This window comes from Polyergus mexicanus, unplaced genomic scaffold (genome assembly GCF_030449975.1).
Source record: "Polyergus mexicanus isolate NDT 795.1 unplaced genomic scaffold, iyPolMexi1.0 SCAF_4, whole genome shotgun sequence".
NCBI lineage: Eukaryota > Metazoa > Arthropoda > Insecta > Hymenoptera > Formicidae > Polyergus > Polyergus mexicanus.
This window is the reverse complement of record NW_027223324.1, coordinates 2153572-2172660: the sequence shown is the minus strand read 5'-3', so window position 1 is coordinate 2172660 and position 19089 is coordinate 2153572. Positions and strand designations below refer to the sequence as shown.

The 19089-nt window shown below is 34.6% G+C and overlaps 1 protein-coding gene across 5 annotated transcripts in view; it reads right to left on the bottom strand.

The window, feature by feature from the left end:
- Positions 1-19089, bottom strand: part of LOC138932377 (protein amalgam) — a 207709-nt gene that overhangs the window by 44817 nt on the left and 143803 nt on the right. For 2 of the 5 annotated variants that reach the window (XR_011446765.1, XM_070294135.1), the window contains exons 5-8: positions 5039-5249; positions 3824-3883; positions 1804-1954; positions 849-1009 (exon numbers count right to left, since the gene is read on the bottom strand). Coding sequence is in view for 4 of the 5 variants with exons in the window: in XM_070294135.1 (XP_070150236.1) it covers positions 849-1009; positions 1804-1954; positions 3824-3883; positions 5039-5249 (583 nt within the window). In the remaining variant the exon portion in view is untranslated. The remainder of the gene's footprint in view (positions 1-848; positions 1010-1803; positions 1955-3823; positions 3884-5038; positions 5250-19089) is intronic. The other 3 variants (XM_070294136.1, XM_070294137.1, XM_070294138.1) reach the window with 3 other exon arrangements.

Here is a 19089-nt window from a genome sequence, read left to right as displayed (position 1 = left end):
AATTTTACGTACATAGTTTATGTAAATAAAAAAAAAAAAAGAGAAAGTAAAAGAAATATAGTCCTTAAATATTAGAATAATACTGCAACAATAAAGAAGACTGCTTATATGGTATAGTAATATCGAGCCAATATTGTCTAGATAAAATATTGCAATTTGATATTTGGATAATTCGCTTGCATAAATGAATTACATTGTAGCGTGGAGCGTGTAAATTGTCGAGAACTTGCCTCTGACTTTGTTTATCAAGCGAGAGTCTTGAATAGTTTGCAAGCGGCATATCGTGTTTCCTCAATAGAAACTAATTGATCTTAAACCAGTAAACTTCCAGTTTAAATGTCATGCAATTCGATGTACATGTAATTTAATTTGCATCATATTATCTTGCTGCTCTCTCTTTCTGCCTCTCTCTCTCTCTCTCTCTCTCTCTCTCTCTCACTGTCTCTAATTCAAAACTAGTGAAATGAATGAATAAATTTACAAAACCAGTGAATAAAAAGGAATGCACTGTACGAGGTATGCCTAAGCATGAATATTAAAGTTCGTCATATTTGCCTCGATAAAATTCGTCATATAAATGCAACGCATTTGCATTTGCTGAAAATTTAGCAACTTATCGCATGGCGTGGGAAGCGGCTTGGTAGATAATACTCGTGATATATGGAAGTTCTCCCCAGTGTCGGGTTATCTGAATATTTTAACCGCGAATGTTCAGACGTTTCCATCGCGATATGTCATTAAGCACAGCCCTGAGTATCCGAATATCCGGATATCCTACTGCCGGGTACGTCGCGAAGCGAGGGATGATGGACTGCCGGATAAGTCCGCGTCATAAAAAAATCGCTTACCATTCAGCACGTGGACCATTACGCTCGCTGGGTTCGCGTTGCTAGGGATGCAGGTGTAATTTCCGCTGTCGGTCAATCTGGCCTGTGTCACCAGTAGTCTGCTCGTCGTGCCGGTATCCGTTTTCTCCGTCTCCAGGGAAACACCGCCCCTGCGGTGAACACTGAATTATCGCAGATACTTTGACGTCGTTCTCGTCACACACATTGCTACTTTGTCATTAGTTCTCTCTGCAGAGAGAAGATGCAGCTTAGAGCGCGAAGCGTCAATAACAACAGCGTGATGGCAACAACATGAATGGCAAAGCGATTGCACGCAGTTAAATGTTTTTCAATGGATCTGACGAGCGCATGGTAGAAATTAAAATTTTAAACTCAATTTCGAAGATTTAAAAATTTTTATTCGCATCAGATGGCTTTCCGTATAAAACTGATATATAATGTACGTTAAAAATGTGATGAGTGCGAACACATCGCGAAAGCAAAATCTGTCACGTAGTGATTTTAACGGGTGGCATTATAATCATTTTTGACAATACAAGTGACACATCTGTCGTCATCGCTGCAGAGAGAAAAAAGATGATAGAGAATAATTTTTATTTCATAAAAAGCGTCATCTAATCCGAACGAAATTACAATCAAAGATTGTTTGCTTTTTTGACTTTTGGGATTGATGAGAGATTGAAAAGGATTAAAGACGGGATACTCTAACGCTTTTAAATTTCATCGACGATATCACAAAGTAGCGACCCGAAAAATCAACCTAAGCTTGTTTGTTGAGGCGAGAAAACGCGCGACGCATCACCAGAATCTCGTTTGATTATGTGATAGTAGTGGTAACATCCACGATCGAAGAAACATATACGTGTATATGTGTGTATATACGCGCGCATGTGTAAAGAAAGAGGAGGGTGTTGCGGGGGAGCGAAACTGACAACTCGAGTCTCGCGGCTTGTACCTGGGACTGTCGAAATCCACCACGGCACCTCCGTGATGCCACGAAACGCTGCTGGGAGGCGTACTTCGTACATTAACTTCACACGTGAGGCTTATCGTGCTACCCTTCTTCACGTAGACGTCTTCCGGCCCCGAAATTGTTGCCTGAGCAGCTGCAACATACGTTAGGAATCGTACGCTTAAATATTCCGCATTCGTATCCACGTGTATCTGTGCTAATTGTTGGATAGGAATTGGGAAGATCGAATCGTGTCTTTATCGATACGAAATTCATTTGCTGGCATAATTTATAATAAAATTTTACGTAAACTATTTATCGATTCGTTTTACTATTTGCTTCGTATTTCTTTAGGCAACGTGCGTGAATGTACTGTAATAATGATAACCCATGCTTAATATGAATGAGATTATTAAAATGACGATAAAATTGATACTACATGTTTTATATTGATAGAGTCGTCAAAAAATTTATTATTTGCCATATTATTATATAAAAGATTGGCCTTTTTTCTATGATAACTTCTCTTTTCTTGTTCGCAGATTTATATTTTTTATACAAAATTGCAATGTTATATGTATATGTTTCAAAAACTTTATTATTAATTTTATTATTATCAAAGAAATTTATGATATGCACACACATTATTATTTTATAATATAATCTAGTTCCTTTATACTTTTTCCTATACACAAATATAAATATTGAACAGGAAAATGCAAACATATAGATATACAATATATTAATATGATTATAACATACTATTTTAATATATTATGGCGGAAAACAAATAATATAATTCTGCGTTGACATCAATTCGACTAGATACTATAAATTATTACGTCACGTTCTCTCTCTCACACACTCACTCTCTCCTCTCTTTCTCTCTCTTTTTCTGGATAAAGTTTTCTGTAAGATATTGATATTATTTCCGAAGTATTAAAGTTACCATATGGCATGAGTTTGAGGATATTGCCGATTAAACGACTCAATATAAACGCGATCCGTTTCCACATGTGATAAACTTTGAACTTATATAAAAAATTGCTTCTTTTAAATATAATCGACAACATGTTGATTTAAACTTATGGAACAAAAGTAAAATTAAAATTTTTGTGAGACTTTGAAATAAACTATAATATATTCTAGAAAAAAAGCATATAATATACTAATTAATTTATAAAAATATATACGCGCATAAACCAATTCAATAGCAATATAATCGAATTATAATATTCTAAAATGTAGAGAAGTGTGAATTTTTTAAAAGTGCATTATCAATATCGTAAAACATATCGAAATCTGTCCATGTTAACAGTGACCACCGTAAGCCAATAATTGTTTCGTTTATATTAACAGTACTTACTTGCTACACGAATCTTTTTTGTGTAATTATTTTAGAAAATATAAGAAAGACACATATCAATAACATGCGAAATCTTAAAAGATTAATCTAATTGTAAAATTGATTATAAATTTTCTAAATTATAGAAAAATGCAACTTTGTCTATTAAAAATATATTTCGCATCGATAAACTCCATCGCTAACAATTAATACAAGTCTAAATAAGTTGAGGCCATTCGATTATTACTCAAGAAAGATTTTCGTGTTATGTTCGCATCGAGTTTTTACCGTTTCAGAAACAATACTCGGTTGTCAAACGGTTCGCCAAACATTTACGCGTGGTATATTTACGACTTGCAATATTACGACGGATAATTAGCACGTGTTAACGTCAGCCGTATTTTCAAAAAAGGAAGAATTTATTAACAGTTTCGAACATTTCGCGTAACAATGTCTAAACGAATAGCGTTCTGTCCATTTGTCCCTTCCCATGCTACGACCTCAACTCATTGACGAACAAAATCTACCGGGCTCGGCCGTTTATTTGTGCTATTATGTACAGAAAAAGATCCATGCACTGTTATCACACGCAACTAAATATTGCAAATAATATAAAATTTCTAGCTGCTAACAAATTTAACAGCTTGGAAAAGGAGTCTGCTCTTGCGTGAGTCTAACCTGAGTTGAACGTCCGGTGAATGGCGTTCGGTGTGGTGGTGGCAGGGACAGGGGCACTTTCTGGAATGGGAGGACAGAAAAGATATCGAGTTAATCGATTTCGTCGAGATCTATTGTTTCGGGGCTTGGAATTGAACTAACGTCGAAAGCACTAGCGATATATGTATATAGACCGCGTATATCTGCGAAGTTTCAAACAGAGAAAAACGTTATCAACGAAATCATTTATTGCATTCTGTTTTCTTTTTTTTTTATTATGCATTTTTCTGCACGTCTGTCGATATTATGGAACTTTGACGATTTCCAATTTAATGTTTCGAAGATCTTTATCTTAATATAATGGAATTTAATTCATAATTTTAATAAATAATTATAATTTTAATTAATCCTGTTTAAGATCTTTTAAAATCTTAGTAGTAACTATATTAATAAAATTAGATTGATTGACGAGCAAGTATCTGTTTAAACTCACAAATATCGTATATTTAGATATGTATTTACGTATTGAATGAACGAAATCGATACGGTGCGTTGGTAATTAAAATGACTGCGATGTTCTGCGAGTACTCGATTAGAGAAGAAGATGCAACAAAACTAATCGATACTTTAAGATATTTTTCACGTAACAGACATGCAAGCGAAAGCATTGATCACTTTGGTCATGCTGGTGCGTAATCGAATATCCAGCAGTGTCTTTCCTGATCAATCAGGTGATAGACACTTACGAAAGCGTTCAGGTATTCCTTCATCTATCGTAAATTACGCAAAATATTTACAGCGGCATAAAATTATTACGGAATCTAATTTAACCCTTTCATAGATTTTTGCTTGATTTAATTGAAACGAATATTGTAAAATTTTACGTGAGAATTAAAATATTTTAGTATACTGCAATTAATCAATTAGTTTCAAATATGCATTCAAAATTATAAAGTGTATATATAATGTAATATAATATATTTTTTTGTATAACTAAAACATTAAAATATATATTAAAACCTATATTTAGAATATATTAACACATATTTTTAATATAATTAATTTCTTTTTTTTTTATAAAAAAAGAGAGAGAGAGAAAGTGTGTATGTGTATCATTTTTTCCGTCATAAAACTTATTTGAAAATTCATATATATTCGCACTTTTTTCTTTAATTAAACGATCCATGAAAGGGTTATCCAATAAATTTCTAGAAACTTTATGACCTTGATTTTTACCTTCAACTTTTAACATGAAGGCTAAGTTCATTTTGGGCTCGGTGTTAATCTGGCATTCGTAAATCCCAGCGTCTCGCGGTTGGACGTAATCGATCTTCAACGTCCATTCGTCGGATGCTTCAGGGTGCTTAACGGAAAATCTTGCGTCTCCTGTGTAAGCATGGATCGATGACGTCAGAATATGCAAATCCCTCTTACGTATCCAGGAGACCTGCAACCAAAGTGAATGCCCGATTAGATTCCATCCGCCCGAAATCCGGCCATCGATTTGCCGAATAATTGATACAATTATCCAAATGTTGCAGATCTGTTTTCCTAAAGGAATATTATTCGTATGGCAAAACTATAAAATATATACGATCGCAATAAATTATATTTATATATTAATACCGGTAAAGAGCTTCGAAGTATTTAAGTAAAGTTGCCGAAAATATTATTAACTCATATTTATATTGTAAATCCGATAAAAAGTAGATTCAAAAACTGCATAAATGAATGTTAAACCTTCGTCAACTAATTATTAATTAAATAAATAATTAATTAATTTAAATATTTTGATTTATTTATCAATGACGTATGGTTTCGGCAACGAAGAGTTAAGCTCTGCTGACCTAAATAGTAATTTATATTATTGAGCCAATTTCTCTCCCAATTGAGATATTTGTTGAAAAATAAAATTGAGAAAAAAATAAACGCGTCAATATACAATATTATTTATTTGCATTCTTATAAAAGCTATGCGATCTCAAGTTTTGCCTTAAGCTTTTCTTGCCATTCAATTTTAAACTGAAATATTGTGCTCTATTAGATATTTCTAGAACATATGTTTTCACAGATGAAAATACAACGATTGTACAAGAGCAATCGGATCCGATCGACCTTAATTCATCAAATAATAGCAATCGGAGTAATTAATCGGCTCCGGGTTAATCTGTATCCAACTATCCATTTATTTGATCAATTATGTCAGTCGTCATTAACCCAGAATATTGCCGCCTCATTTGCTTTAAAAAGCAATGTTCGCTTTTGGTCGTTTCAACTGTCATTCTCTATTGTTGGCGGAAATATTTCGAACTCAACAATAATTTCCGTGACCGCGTAAGCGTGTAATGCGTCGACGATCGGCCGGCCATTGTTACAATGCTTCCTGCCCAAACACGCGTAATGTGTAACGTTTTGTCCACGTTAAAGTTAAATATTATCACTTCGTGTTGCATATAAATATTACGTTTTATCGATGTCGTCATCAATTGTTGATCGAATAAGCACGTTGTTGCGATGATAAATGAATTATCGCTTCGACATACATCAAAATTTGCAATCCAAAAACGTCGTACCTTGGCACATATATATTATATTTGTCTGGCATTACAAACAAGATATCACATTATCATAGTATAGAACTTCCTCTGTTAAATGCGATATACGATATGCAATAACGATTTTAACGTTAATAACATGGCTATGTCAAAAGATACATGCATGCAAATTTTCTGTGCAATTTCATATATCCTGCTAAAATCTACATTATTTAGTTCAAATTATTTTCATATTATAATGAATCTCTAATAAAAATGTGTAAATAAGATTTAATCATAATTCAATAATAAATAAATTCTATTTTTCATATTATAAGATATTTTGATTTTTGGATTTCCGATAAAAGTAGTATAATATATAACATTCATTTTTTTTTATTTTGTGATTTAACAATGTCTTATTTATTTTTGTATTTAGTATTTTGTTTTTTTATCATCAAGATTGATAAAAATTGAGTTTCTTTCAAAATTTAGTCACATGTGCCATTTTGTATTGTACATTAAGTTTGGCCAGAAGCCATAAACTTATCTTGCTTCAAAAGTCTGATTCCTTCTAAACTTTTCACCTATCTATTTGTCTGAATTTTTCTTACTCTCAATGTCTTCTCGCGCGATTTGTCTCTCTTTGATATTTTCTTTTTCTCGTATCAAATAGAAGAGAATGATTATATAGATTGCAGGACTGTTTCAATTTTCATTTTCTTCAATCGCAAATTGCACAATGTTTCTCTTAAAGAGATGCTCTATATAAATTCGATATAGAACAAGAAACTCACCTACTCGAGGGAAATCTCTCTAGATGATCGCGGCAAAACGTTTTCTCGAATTGCTCGAGTTTCTCGAATGCCTCGAGCCGATACGACATCAGTATCATTTAATCGATGACAATGGCGCACGTATAACGACCAGATTGGAAAAACGCATTATATCTCCCTCGCGCCCACCAGGGTGGCGTACGAGATGGCCGTTAAAGGTTGTCTCCGAGCCACCCCAACAATTATAGAAGTACGTGCCTTCGACCGGCACACCTACAAGGCATCGTCGGCGTCCCTTCCGACTCGCTATCAGAGCTGGTACTTCTAACCCTAGGAATGGGGGGGATCGTTAAACGTATGTTTCTACCCGGGAAGAGGACACTCTCGCCCCTCTCATTAATTATTCGCCACCACATCCTTCTGGTAACCACCTCGGATCTAGAATGACATGATCCCTCCGTATGGAAGGGAGATGCTGGATAGACAAAGTTGTGGATATTAAGCGGCTGATAACGATTGATGTTCTAGTCCGAAATGTTATACGTTAATCGAAATTAAATCATTTTCTTTTTTAATTGTCATTGAAACGCTCTTAAAATTTTTTCACTTGCTTTTTAATATAAATTAGAAATACGCTCTCGTTTCCTCCCTTTTATCGTTTATGCATCTCTCTCCTTCATCCGTGGTTATCGTTTCGCGCCTTTTATATCTATACTACACCTCCACCGGAGAAAATTAAATCCTTTAGCTTCTACGTTTTACCCCCTGGGTCAAAAACCTTCATAATTTAGCCAAGAAAATTTTATAGTTCCAAACTCTTAACTAACCACTGAGATTACGAGAAAAGGAATGTTACGTGCTCGACGCGTTATCATGTCATTTTATTACAGCGATAGTAAGATAAATAAATGGGTTATATTTGATGCATTGCTCGTAATGATGCCTAAATAAGTGTGCAAAATACTTATTTCTCTTAACGACAATTCTTGGATAAATCTAATTTAAAAATAATAATACTAATTAATAATTCTTAATAAAACTAATTCTTTTTAAATGACTTTGGAGATATTAGCATGTATATATTTTATTCTTTTTATGTAAATTGATCAAGATTTAGTTATATTATAAATACAACCTTGAAGCAAACATCTTGTTTCTCTAAGCGTTTTCTCATTAAAATTAAACTATCTAAGATCGGATTAAAATCTTCGCGCGACACATCTCTAAAAACAATCGACGCAGTATGTAGTGGGATAATCAAATTTGTTTCATAATTTACAAAGACAAGAAATACGCTCTTTCTCGCAACGAGAAAGATTACAAGGCAACAAAAGATAATACTCGCGATGTGGCGCCACTTTTAGAAATCAACCCGTCTCTGATGTAGGAATAGTGAAAGGGATGAAACGAAAAGGCAGACTCCTTCTCTCGTTCTCTTCTCTTGGCTTTTTGCTCGTCTCATCTTGCATCCTGCAGAAATATCCGATGAGAGGGAAAGAGAGAGAGAGAGAATGTATGTATATGTGTGTGCAGGTTTACGACGAACCGAATGGTACATAAAACATTTCTAAGCACAATTTGCCAGGCGGTAACCGGCGTAAGCGAGCTTTCAATGCCTTTGGCCTTTTGCCGCCTGTACGAAGGTTTGCCATTTTCTGCTTAGGTCAACCCGAAAGCAGCTTGGGAACGCGCCTCTTTATGCGGTTATATGACGATGCGCACCGTTCAACTATCTCCATTTTCTTTTAATTCGTGACCGGCGAACGGATAGAATAAATTGTAAACGCATACAAGTAGTGAGAGCGCACGAAATCAGATGAAAGTTACATCGCGATTTAACGCAAGTGTGGAGAGTAAAAATAATTGTTGTTTGCTGAAAACGAGACATTCAAGATATGGAAAGTGATTGCGATTTATGAATAACATTTATTATGCAAAACAGTTTTAAATGAACTCTCGTATTTGCGACTTTGTCCCTTTTTATTTTATCTCCTTTAATGTAAATGCTGACGTTTTCACGCTATAAAAATTCTATCAATGCAAGCGCAAGTTTTCTTAGCCATTCACTGTAATCTGATGATATAAAAGATTTTCTGCGTAGATATATGCCATGCGACAATTTCAATGTGAGCGTGTCGTACGAACAGCAGATAAATTCTATTTACGTCTCGAGTCTCGATATACAAGTAGTCGCACTTTTGCACAAGTCAGTCGATATGTTGTGCCACAGCTCGAGTTCTCGTTCTTTTTCTAGTTTTTTTCGAGTTTTCGTGGGATCTCGGGACGTAGTCAGGCATGTCGATCAATTTAGCCAAGACGGCTTGTATCCGGTCGGTTTTGTCTCAAGCGTAAACTAACAGACAATATCGACTGACGCGAGTGAAATAAAAGAGGGAAAAATAAAAATTTAGAAAAAGCTGCTTGAGAGCTCTGACACGATCCATTTACTCGTCAATTTTTAATAGCGGTGCTGACACTTTCGTTGTATCAAAAGGTTTTGTACATGTCAACTGATATAACATCGGAAAAATTATGCAGAGATAAATCTCACAATTCACTTAAGTTTAAATGACATATATATAAATAAATATCAAATATATAATCTTTAAAATATATATCGTAGCATTTAATTTTTTATAGTAAAATTTATATATCATCTTATCACAGCACAACACGTTATATCTAAATATACACAATAAAAGTATACACAAAAGTATACATTAATATAAAAGAGACAGAAAGAACATATCGTTGTGTTTTAATTTATTTAAAAATTTATATAAAAGATTAATAAATCGAAAATATTACATTATAATATAGATTATAGATCATTGTTTCTAATATCGCATCTCTTTGTTCTTCAAATAAAAATTGCAAACGCGTATCAATTGCGTGTAAATGTATCGAGAGGTGCTAGAATACATTAGCGAAATCCACCCGATCAAAACTGCAAAGCCGCATTGATCACCATTATGACGCACTCACAAAATTGTCAGACAGTCCGCGCCGCCCGCGAATCATTTCACGCGCGTAGCAACATCGACGAGAGAGAAGCACGTAGCACGATTATTTTATCGCGTGATAGTCGGTACGGTGAGCGATAGAAATTGGAGGTACCAATTAGCAAGAGGTATCAATTTAATGGCCGCTCGGCGTCGTTCGTCATCGCTGTTACTGCCGTGAAATGCGTCCGACATGGGTTGATTATCGTCGCCGTCGTTATCGCCGTCATTACTTGAATACCCTATCGGCCGCTTCAACCCCCGCTTATACTCCTCCCTCATTTCCCTCCCTCCGTTCTCTTTCTCGTGCATATCCATTCGATTTTGCCACGACAGTTGTCTTTATCTCTCTCCCCCCCCCCTCTCTCTCTCTCTCTATCTGTCTCTCATTCTCGTTCATCGACGAGAAGAGCATGCAAATAATATTTGCTTATGATAATAAATTAACTGTATTTTATGTGCAAATAAATTAAGGCATTATTATTACATCTTGTTTGCGTAATGTTTTGTAACTAATTTTATCAGTGATTTTAATGTTGAATTTTCAGTGAGAATCTGTATGTTTTTGCAGATTGATGAACAGACTGCATCATCGACGGCACGTTAATTTTAAAAAATAGGATTTGTAATTGACATTTCGTGAAGGTATGGTCGGTGAGCTGATAGACAATTTCAATCATGTTACTATTTTGACACGGGAGTCGAGGTAAATTATACAATATAAGTATTATGATGAAAGAGAAATGCTGCATAAATTTTTATCATGTAGAGAATGATTATTCATAAATGCTTGAAAAATTATTATTATGATGTTAGTATTATGATAAACGCGAAATTTCATAAAGTAGGAATCTAAAATAAAAAAAATGTCATTCAAGCTGAAGCGAGACTAATGCCGGACAATTGGATGGATTTCTAGAAAACCATCGGAAGACACTTAGGTGTGGCATGAGTCCAAATTCTCGCAAAATCTCCGTAAAAGGAGGCAGAGAATGGTTGATGCCGAGACAAACGGCACTTCTCTTTTAACGAAGTAGCTCCAGGCGAATTGTTCGCTCGCTATCTATTGCACCGTTCGATTATCAACGCCAAAATAAAAAAAGAAAAAACAAAACGCAGAAGAGATGCAAATAAAAGAACGAGGGAAACGGAAACAAAGAAGCCTAGGTTAGATTAGTTGTGAAAAAGGAATCGCGATGGCTATGAAAGAAGATGTACGAGGAGTTGAAAAAGGCAAAATGTGGTATTGCGGTAAAACAAAGAAAAGAGGGAGAGAGGACAATTTACAAAGCTGTGTGTAAGATAGCGAAGTTGTTGAGATGGATTTGAGATAGGATTAGACGTAGGTAGTAAAACTTAAAGAACAGACAAAAGATAAGGACAAATTGAATTAACGAAGAGAGCGAACAGGTGACAGTCTCTGAAAAACAAAATTATGTTCAAATATATTTAATGGTAGATTATAAGAGGAAAAAAATATTGACACGTAAGTGTGATAAGTGGGAGAAGTAAAAAAATAATTATAAAAAGCAAATGAATAATTTTTCGGTAAGAGACATCCAAATTCCTATGATGAGGAGGAATTTAGAATTAATGATAATACAAATAAAAAAGAAATATGGACTCTTTTATATATAATTTATTGTATATGTATATAATAAATTAGAGAGGATTCCCTCTCTCTTTCTCTTAAATTTGTAAAGTTGTACTTGATGTATAACTAATCTTTAAAACTAGCATATAAAATCAATTATTATCCGTAAACACCTGAACATATTTCTAAATATTTATAAATATATTTAAAAAATAAAAACTTGGGGAAATTATGTTTATACAAAGAAAGAAGACAAAAGATAGAACGAGAAGAAGATCGCGAAATATTTTGAAAAAAGCTGGGGTTCAGATCTCGATAGTCGAGAAAGCAGAAAAAAATGAAAAAGCAGACGGAGATATCGGATAGTGAAAAGGGATGAAATAGGGTGCTACAGGCGAACAGTCGACTCGAAGAGACGGCAGCTAATTAGTATTGGAGCTACGTCTCTTTGCAGCGCAAGGGCTGCCCACCCACCGATGGCACGACGGATCCGAAGGTGTTGCTAGGGGTGTCTTGGGGGTAGTTCTCGTTAATGAGTCTCCGGTAACGACGCCTTTTTTCTTCGTGGCTATATATCCTGTCGAGAGGAGCGGCTCTTACCAACCGACCTGGTGCATTCTCTCAGCATTGCACTTCCACTATCCCTTTACTGCACTAGATCATCCCATGTACTTTATGGCGATCACCTTAACCGAGAATCGAACGAATATTTGTGCTGCCATGAGGTCGATGCGATGGATAAAACATCCTGAATAATATAAAAATAGTGTGATAATTTTACGATAACAGCAAAGGACGTAAAATAAATGGAAAAAAATAATTTAAATATTTTTTAAATATTATTAGAATGTATCGTTTAATGTCTGAAAATTAATAATAAATTAATTAAGATATGAATTCTGCTATATTTAATTTATGATATCCAATATATGTATTAAATTAATAAATATCGATGGTATCCCAAAAATATTCTATTTGAAATCTAATATAATTATGTAATTAACTCTGGCAAGATTTTTTTAATTTCCAATTATACAGTTTACTCCAATTATACAGTTGACTGTATTTTATATGTATAATTAATGAGATATGTTAAAGATACCGATTATCATTTATCAATATGACTTTTGATTAAGTTTTTGGTCACACAGTTTTTGGCAACACAGTTAATTATTGCATCATTGTTATAAAAATTGTGGCAAGTGTGAGATTGCAGAATTTATCGGAAATTTGAGATTTTCAGTGAGCATGTCAACGTGCGATTTCTCGCTCTTGCGAAGCAATCAACGCGCGCAGCATGCAGGAAACTTTTCGCGAAACTTTTGAAAAACATGCGCTGCGTTATACGCGGAATACGCTCGCAGGCATCTGCAGAAAAACTTTCCCGATTATCGTCGACATCTTCATATTTGCGTGAAGAATTCTGCAAAATCGCATTCACGCATTATCACGCACACGGCGTACGCTTTACAAATCTAACGAATAGTCGCGTGCATTCGACACGTAGCCAATAAAAAAATTAAATATATGAAAATTGCGTGAAAATAGTACGCGACAAAAAACCGCTACAAATATCGAGTATCATGGTAATTGTATCGTAATAATTTGTTCATTCTTTCGCTATTTATCGTAAAAATAATAGTCAATATTATTTAAGAAGAACAAAAAAGCCCATATAAGAGAAACAAAGAGAAATAAGAGTATGATATCTAAGCCATGCAAAATTCGTCACTCATAGATAAGGTCAATTAATTATTTTACGTTAAAGTTAAAAAGATAAAGTGATTTTATTCATACTTTAATGCGATAGCCGATGGCATAGCTGACTTGCGACGTTTCCACGCGAGTAAACATTTCGAAACACTGAAAACCGTTTAGTAATTTACCGGGAGAAATCGAATTAACTGTCGTGAATTTAATGTACGCTTTCCTCCCCGTCGTTATTCGAGTAATCTGAATTTTCAGTTTCATACTGCTGCGCTGGCGGCGGCAATGGCTCTTCGATAGATTGTGCGCCTAGCCAGAGAGGGTTGTTCGCACACACAGAGATACGCGCGCACGTGTTACTCTATAAATCGAGCATTCCCCACGAATTTTCTCCGAGATCGTCCTGACCATTACGACAAGCGTGCATTGCTATATGAATGTACACGCACATATACACGCGTTCTTTCTGAATATATCGCTGCGCGGTGACATAGTAACGATGGCTGCGGAGAGACGGCAAAGTAAACACGTGATCGATATTGTTTGATTTATGTGCAGCAAGAACGCCGACGGTCACTGTACGATCACAGAGTGTTTTCAGAGCCTGCATCCATGAACGATAGTCGAGGTTGACGGAGGAGGAGAACTTGTGTCAATGTGACCGACACACCGATACGCGCGCCGAGAGAAAAAGGGGATGAGAGAAAGAAAGAGAGCGGATCGGAGTACTCGCTGCCTGCTCCGAATTTCTAATTTTCGATATTGACAATCGAACGAACCGGGCAATATCGCGTATGCCTTTTCGCCTTCCTGCCTTTTGATGCTCATTCGCTTTCTCTCGTGATTCTCGATGATCGGCGATGTTTGTTGCTGGTACAGCATGGCCGACGACAGAAATATCCGTGCTATGTAATTCACGTGACTTGTTTACCTCGCGTAAAGCGCACCCAGTATATCGTATTGACAAAGTGTCTACTTGACCGGTATTGTTCGTATACCGTGATCGCGTTTGTTCTGTAAGCGAGCTCGTTACTATTCTTTTCTGAAACTGTAACGTGGTGTGTTATACAATTTATATCAATTTACATTTCGCATTTTTCGTTCGGTATCGGGTATTTTACGACAGAGAGAGGAAAGGAAAGTTCAAACTTCTAGAAATTTTAAATTTCATAAATTTATCGGTTCAAACTCTCTAAATATACATCAAATTGATATGTTATAAATAATGCATTTGCTTATGGTATATGCACAAATAAGATCTATACATTGAAATTTAAATATTTAAACGCCGATATCATATTTCGAATAATGTGCAAAAAATATAAAACATTCAAAGATTGCATTCCCGAAAGTATAAGCATTGCGAATCAATAAACTGTACGTATATATTTCTTTCACATTTAAATTTAACGATTTAATTTTTCGCATACACACCTCCCGTCTCTTGTAATATCCGGTTGACCGGAGTATAAATAGGAGAGTATCTCAATAATACGGTTATTCGAAAGGCTCCCTGAGCGCTCTTCTCAAGCACGGCAGTCGACCGTGATTTCACGTAAATTGCTCTGTCTTCCGCGCATTTCGCAACGGAAGTCGAGACCGGGCGATTTCTCATCTCGGGGATGAAGATTAACGCGCGTTGGGCTTTCCCTCGCTCAAGCGCACCGGTAAATATACCGGCGAATCGCTCTCCTTCGCTCGAAGAAACTCTTTTTCCGCCTTATGCAGAACAAATTGATCGAAATTAATATATCATGCGACAGAGATACGTATCGTATCCGTGACGTAATTGCGGAGCGAATCGCGCGCCCGTGTTTGGACGACGGGATGCAACCAGATTTCATCCGCGGTCCGATTACATTGAATTTCACGTCCACCTTGTACGTGACATCTACATACATTCTCCGATGATTTATGTTACATTACGTGATGCATTATTTATTGGCCCCTTTAACCAACGAAGACGCGACCTACCATGCGTGGAATTATTTGTCGCGTAGTAATAGGCTGTGACATAAATTCTTTCTTCAGATTGATATTTCTTTATGTGTATCTCTTTTTAATATGTCTCTTTAAAATAAACTAACATTTGTGCAGTTAATAATATTTATAATAAATTTAGCAAATGATGATGCACGCTGTTTAACTTGCTGAGAACTGAGCTGAGATTACTATTTTGAAAATTTCAAAATTATTACGATTCTATAAACACGAATCTATATATTATATAGATCATAAATAAATTGCAAACTGACAAAAAATCCAATCCCTTGAATTATTTTAATGCGCATAGAATCACATTATCATGATAAACGCTTCTGAACGTAGCTTGAAAAATCTTTCGTGCTAAGAGGAATATATGGTGAGACTTGTCCAAGAAAAATCTTGGTGAAGCTTGCCAGATATAGGCCATCTCAGTCGAGAAGGTGGATTTATTATTCCATTCTCAATCTTGACATTATAAATTTATATCGCGCGCGCATCGTAGCTAAATCGAAATCCGAAGACGATACGTCCTCGCTCGACGGCATCGCTCTCTTTCCCATTAAAGGACTTTCCACTAAAAGATGATCGAAAGGATAGTACAGTCGGAATGCACGGAATAGAAGGAATACAAAGACATTTGTAATAGAAGAAGAAATATCGTGAACTATTTCATGTATTTCGAATGCAATTTTGACTTTTCTCGTTGTCATAACGATATTTTGATGAAAAATGAGAATTTAAAAAGAACAAGAAAATATAATGGAACGTGTATTTTTTGAAACAATTCTTTTGGCTCATAAATATTCAGGCAAAAATATGAGAATTTGAAAGACATCAGTATTGTTAATGCTTTCATAGCTTAAACAAGAAATGAAAAAAATTTAATTAAAATTTTAAATCAGAAACTTCTAACAATTAATTATTCGCGTAAACAATTATGCATAAATACAATTATATTCATGGATCTCTAGCCTTTTTATTTAAATTCTTTCATGAAAATCTGTATTCTTGATAAATCGGTCATGTGACTTTTTCATATTATTGATATTTTCGGCGATACTCGATCAATCAGCTCTATTACGGCACAAAAGTGAAAATACGGTAGAGAGAAAAATTATGTATCTAACTGCAGGAATACATCCCAACGTTTATCGAAATAAATATGTATCTGTACGGATTTATGGAATAGTTAGTAACTTTGTACAACGATTCTCTATTTGATATAAATTTTTGATATCTCTGCGGTTGTCTCGTATTGATGGTAGTCACGGCAGATTTTTTTTTTTTTTTTTTTTATAAAAGCTATTTAATTTAACGAAGAATTATTGAATACATGTTATGTATAATATATGGTTTAGAATAGTTGAGAAAATGTCGTGTATTTTTTAAATTGCGACGCAAACATTTACACATATTTTAATATTAGTTCCTAAAAAACAAAAATTTTTATTTTAATAAAACTTTAAATAAATAGCTTTATTAATATTTCTGATCTCGTATTATACGTGATGAATACGATGTAATGCTTGCTTGATCTATAATTAGCCGACTTATACGCATAGGAATTATATGTATGCTGGCAAACTGTCTGAGCATATTTGCACATGTCTATTAGTAAAACAGATAAATATGTTAGATCAGAGCTTTCCGCGCCGCGTATCAAATACGAAATAACACTAGGATGTAAAATGAAACTAATCTCTCGTGTATGTGCAACGGAGATCCGCACACATTTGTTTAACGTAATTAATGAACGTATTGTCGGATTGTTCGGATAAAATAAACTGAAGAGCATGGGGCATGTGCGTTCAAAGAGATCAGATTATTTCATTATTTGTGAATTTCACACTGCGCCAAAATAAAAGCGCAGAGAGAAATATGCGAGGCAAATGAATAAAAATCGCTTTAAATATTTCAATTCTGATAAAAGCATATTGTTTTAGGATTGCGCCTACCTTTTATCATACTTTTTACAGATATAGAAATACAATATATATATATATATATATATATTATATACATTTGTAATGATTATACACATATTTTAAATATATATACATTTACATATATACATTTTATATATACATATATATATATAAAATGTATATAATAAGATAAATTAAACTATAATATTGTATGTGATACTCTAGATAGTTAAAGAGATACTAGGAGGGGATGAGAAATGCTATAGCTTACCTTATACGGTCGTGTACAAACGGTTGTGGGATTAAAGACGAGTAGTAGTACATCGTATACTACGATGTGTATGTCGTATAGTATAAGTAGACGTGTAGGCTTCAATAATGGCAAGCGGTTAATTAAGCTTTAAACTGTCTAGAATAAGCGATCTCATTTAGAAGTACGTGTGAAACTAGTAGTTGAGACATTGTTTTACACAAACTGACCCATACACACACACACACACACACACACACACATCCTCGCGTTAGTAACAAAATATTTTCAAGTGAAATAATTTAAATTAAATTTAAACATTCTTTTTTTTATTCAGATATTAATTTTACAATTTTATTTTAATCAAACTTACATAGCTTCGATACACTATGTTATTACGGTGTGTAATATAGAACTGAGAGAAAAATTTTCATCGAAATATATAAATCTGATTTTTGTGATTTTATTTTTTGAGAATCTGTTATAAATCCCGGTTGTAACTTTATATGCCTGATTTTTCTTCAGTTACCCCGTCATCAAATATCGAGAGTATCGATTGATTTACGAGAAGAAAGAACGTATTAGGGTAGTGCGTAGAGAATGGTCGGCCAACAATTTAGATAGAGTTAGTGTGATCTCTGAGAGTATCGTGGAAAGAAAAACCGACATGAAGACGCGGCGACGCTCCTTTAGGGTTAAAATAAATCCTAATCTAGGGCGGGTCGTAAAGTCAAGAGGATGAGTCCACCCCTACAAGCCGAAGCGAGAGGCGCGCTCGAGAGCGAAGAGAGACAGGCGGAAGAAATAAAAGGAATCTGTGTGCGGAACATTGGACGAGAAAATGTTACTCGAGATACACTAACTTCCTGCTTCAGTTTCGCCATTTCCAAGATCTCCAGACGCCGCCTAGATGTTGTATAGATATTAGTCCCTCGTGAGGTGAACGGTTGTAAATTCTCGAAGACACATCTCGGTGTATATTCGAGCGTCATACGGAGAAGCCGCGAAGATTGTATACTATATATATGCGCAAGATTTAGAAACATCTAATAAATGTTCCGGATGGATTTGATATGGATTCGAGGAGATGAAATGTTATAATCTGTTCCTGTCTTCGAGATTCGACGCAGTAGTATTAATGAATTACATAAAACGATTTAGGGTTTACATATATTGTATAATAAAAATACTATGCATAGAAGAGGAAAATAACACAGAATAGTTATTAAGATATATTTTATGTTTTAATACAAAAAGTTAATAACGTAATGACGTAAGTAAAATATAATTGAAAATATTAATAATATATCTTAATAATAAGAAAAGTATAAAATAGAGTGCAACTCTACATTAACTATATTTAAAAAATAATTATAAATGCATATATTAATTAATTACAGGAAATATCTGTCATACATACCATACACAAGCAAGCTGTTACTATCATTCACGCGGCGATAGATGAGCTTTTCTGTATCATGTCTCGAAATAATTTTCTACGAAAAATTAATCA